The sequence below is a fragment of the Atta cephalotes genome, assembly GCF_000143395.1.
Source record: "Atta cephalotes unplaced genomic scaffold scaffold00002, whole genome shotgun sequence".
Lineage (NCBI taxonomy): Eukaryota > Metazoa > Arthropoda > Insecta > Hymenoptera > Formicidae > Atta > Atta cephalotes.
Window position 1 is genome coordinate 10,025,612 of NW_012130066.1, and position 3,864 is coordinate 10,029,475.

The 3,864-nt window shown below is 31.9% G+C and overlaps 1 protein-coding gene across 1 annotated transcript in view; it reads left to right on the top strand.

The window, feature by feature from the left end:
* Positions 1-1,451, top strand: part of LOC105623802 (troponin C) — a 26,924-nt gene extending 25,473 nt beyond the window's left edge. Inside the window, exon 4 of the mRNA XM_012205182.1 lies at positions 1,252-1,451. Coding sequence (XP_012060572.1) covers positions 1,252-1,280 — 29 coding nt within the window. The 3' untranslated portion in view covers positions 1,281-1,451. The remainder of the gene's footprint in view (positions 1-1,251) is intronic.
* Positions 1,452-3,864: the final 2,413 nt, after the last annotated feature.

Sequence of the window (3,864 nt, forward strand, 5' to 3'; positions counted from 1 at the left end):
TATATATATATATATATATATATATATATATATATATATATATATATGTATGTATACTTATATATCGGGTTCAAAATAAAGCATTACAAATTTTTATCTCTTATGGAGATTGTATCTTTTATTTTCATTTTTACGTAAAAATGAATTTTTAGTGCAAAAATGAAAACGAGACGAATAATTTCCAATGGCTTTGATCTTGATAAATGATATCCAGAACATAATCCTGAGCAACATTCAAAAGATTTTAGTTGGTCGGACACCTTGGATAATGCTAATGCTGGCGATATTATAACTTTCAAACATCATAATTCAAAAAGTACTTAAAAATATTTTTTATAGCGTTTGGAAATCTCTGGACATCATTTATTAGATTCTGGAAAAAAATAGGGTGTTTTATTTAAAAAAAATCGATGTAACTTTGATCTAACCTTGGTGATGCTATCCAAGATCAAACTAATAAATCAGCCCAGTAAATAGGCCTTTTTGAATTCTACAACTTTTGTCTGAACAATTTTTTTCAATAATGCCGTGTTTCCGAGATAAAAGTAAAAATGCTTTATTTTAAACATCCAATATGCGCGTGCGTGCGTGCATGCGTGTGTGCGTGCTCGTGTGTTATACAGGGTTATGCAGAAAATCGTCCGCAATACTTCGAGAAGTGATTCGGGACTCAAAAAAAAGAAAAAACTACATAAATATAGATTTGAAACCGCCGTTTCTAAGTTATAATCGTTGCTTTTATGTTATAAAAATTGTAATTTATTTTCATAATCACAATCATAATTTATTTCAATGTTTTAATATAAATAACTACATTTCAGATTATTTTACTTAGGATACACTTCTAGTAAAATAAAGAAAATTAAAAATAAAAAAATTTTAAAAAGAGGAATGCCAAGGGGACTATGCCTCTCATGCATCCTGGGTAATGCCAAAATAGTTCGAAATGTAGTTATTTATGTTAAAACAAAATAACTACATTTATACATAATATAAAATAATATAAAATAAATTGTGATTGTGAAAAATGAATTATATTTTTTTTAACATAAAAGTTATAACTCAGAAACGATTTATTTCCAGACTCATGTTTACTCATGTTTAGCTTTCTTTCCTTCTTTTTGGATTCCAAATCACTTCTCGATGTATTGCGGGCGATTTTCCGAGCACTCTGGACATATACAATTATATAAACTATTATTGAGATGCAATTATTAATTTATCTTTTATTCAAAACTAAACTTAATCTAGAATTTATGGAGATGATGACTGGAGAATGATTGTACATAAAAACGACAACGGATTTACATCGCTCTAAGAAGATCGCTAAGAAGATGATGATAAACTTTCTTAATAAAATATTTGTGCAAAAGATTGTCAATTTTGTTATTATTATTTAATCTTGACATGTGCATGTAATAGGTATAGAATATAAGTATGAGAAAAGAAGATACTGCGATTTTTTTTCTTATAGTCATTCTATTCTTCACAGGAATAGATATGAATCATCAGTTTCATAACTACAAATGTTATTGAATCTGATTACTCTGCGAACATAATAGAATAGTAAGTTTTTTTAAACTTTAAGGAATTGACGTTCAATCATATTCGATTATTTTTCTCGACATTTTATTGTGATTGATCAATTTCTTAAGGTTTAAGATTTACTACACTTTTTGTGTTTGCGGGAATAAGGAGTGGGGGAGGTCTCCTGTACTAAGACCGAAAAAATGGTGATTCTTCGTAATTTTTTTTCAAAAGGAAGATTAATATTTATTGTTTAAAAAATTTTGCACATTTTAATATAACTATTGTACAAATTTTTATGCGAAAAAAAGTATTACAAATAATAAAAATATAAACATTTAGTTTGATGCCTCGCCACGTTATGATTTTGTGTACATCGTATAACGGTTGTAATTCTTACTGAAAACAAAAAATTAAGAAATATTCAATTTTTATTTTCAATTTTTATAGAATTTCATTTTAAATAAACCTAAAAAATTAAAAGAGTTTATATATAAATTTTGTAAGATTTTGAAAAAAATGTTAAAATTTTCACTAGATAGCAGCCGTTTCTTTATGCAAAAAATTGTTAATATTGATTTTTATTTAATTGTTTAAATTCATTGCAGTTAACTATTAGTAAATTAATGAGTTGTAAATTAATGAGTTCTATAAAAAGTCGATTGGTCAAATATTTTTTTCTCAATCGTGTACACAAAGTTGAAGAAAATACAAAAAACAAAGAGAGAAATGCGTTCAATAAGTTTTCGGTTCAGTACTTTTTAAGTAGCTACTTACAGTACCCGAAAGCTAATTTGTTATTCTAAGGGCATACATGTACATAATAATCCTTCAGCTTCCTCATGGAATTCATTTTGAGCAATTTGAACCATTCTTCTAGGTATTCGGGCTTTTCTTGTGTTATTAACAAGAAAATTATCGAAATCCAGATAATCAAATCTGAAGAGACAGATTTTGAGCAGTCTACTAACAATTTCTAATTGTAGAAAGATACACACACCGGCAAGAATGGTGTCCCTCGGCCGACGCGTGCGATTGATCATTGGCGCGCGCCAGCAGCGGTCGAGGGATATCATTCCTGCCAGTGCGTGTACATAGAGTTTGTACTATCAGATAATGTCAGCAAACTGCTATCAAAAATATGACAAAGCTTAATAACATGCTATGCCAGCAAATTGGTGACAGAAACCGAATAGAGTCTACTGCATAATCTGACAGTTATTGTTACTCGGCCCCGTCTTGAAGACGGAGCGAGTGTGCCACCTTACTCACAAAAGTATGCGACAGACTATTATTCTAATGAAGCTGTCTCGAAAAGGACGATGGAAAAACTCAGCAGCGCCTGCAGGACTCTCTATCTCTTCTCAAGAATGAGCAGTTTCACGACACGTCTCGAATCCTAAGTGGTAAATCCTAAGTGGTAATTCATGGTGTAAATATACAGGTCACCAAAATCTAGACAAATCAAACAATTTCTTTAAAATGTTTTTAATGAAAAAGTAAATATTACAAAAAATCCTTTTACTTGGCACTTGGGGGATCCCTGTAGAAAACAATTATTCGATATATTTCTCATTAGCTTGAATAATGGCTTCTATTCTCGGTCTGAAGCGTTCGCACGACACTGTAATGTAGCACTGTTCATGCCGACGAATGCTGCCTCAATAATAGTCCTTAATGACGTCACATTGAAATGCCGGAACTTGGTTATGTTACTGTTTCAATTACGCTTCATACGTAGTAATACAAGGGATTTAAATCTGAACTGTCGGAAGGCCAGAATGGAAACCAAAGCGGCTTGTCTTGGCAACTTCAGAGAGCAACCTCTGTCGTATCTTTAATGTGTACGATTTGTATCGAAGGTTCTTCTCGGCAATTCGATACATTGTTGACTCGCTTCAATCGATACTAATTTTTGTCCTGGATTATCCGAAATCAGCGCTTGAACCCTTTCAACGATTGCGGGAGTTCTCGCGGTACGTTTTTTCGAGTGATTCTTCCTTGCTGGTATACTGGAATCTTCGTTGGACTGTTCTAAAGCCGTATATTTTGTCAACGTCATAAATAGTTGATCTCAGGTATCCAAAGAATTGAATTATTTCCGTTGCTGAGCGCCCAGCGCGAAGGCTTTCGATTATATTCCGCACTTAGTTTCAACATCGGCCATTTTGAAAATATGACTGTTTATTAGAAGCATCAGGTTTTCTTGGACATCAACAACAACTCTGGCGGAGGCAGAATATAGCGGAAAATTTAAATTGAAATTTGTTCGGATTTTGATGACGCACCCTGTAATAAGTGGAAACGATGCGCATAATGGCGGCTGCTTAAAATTTT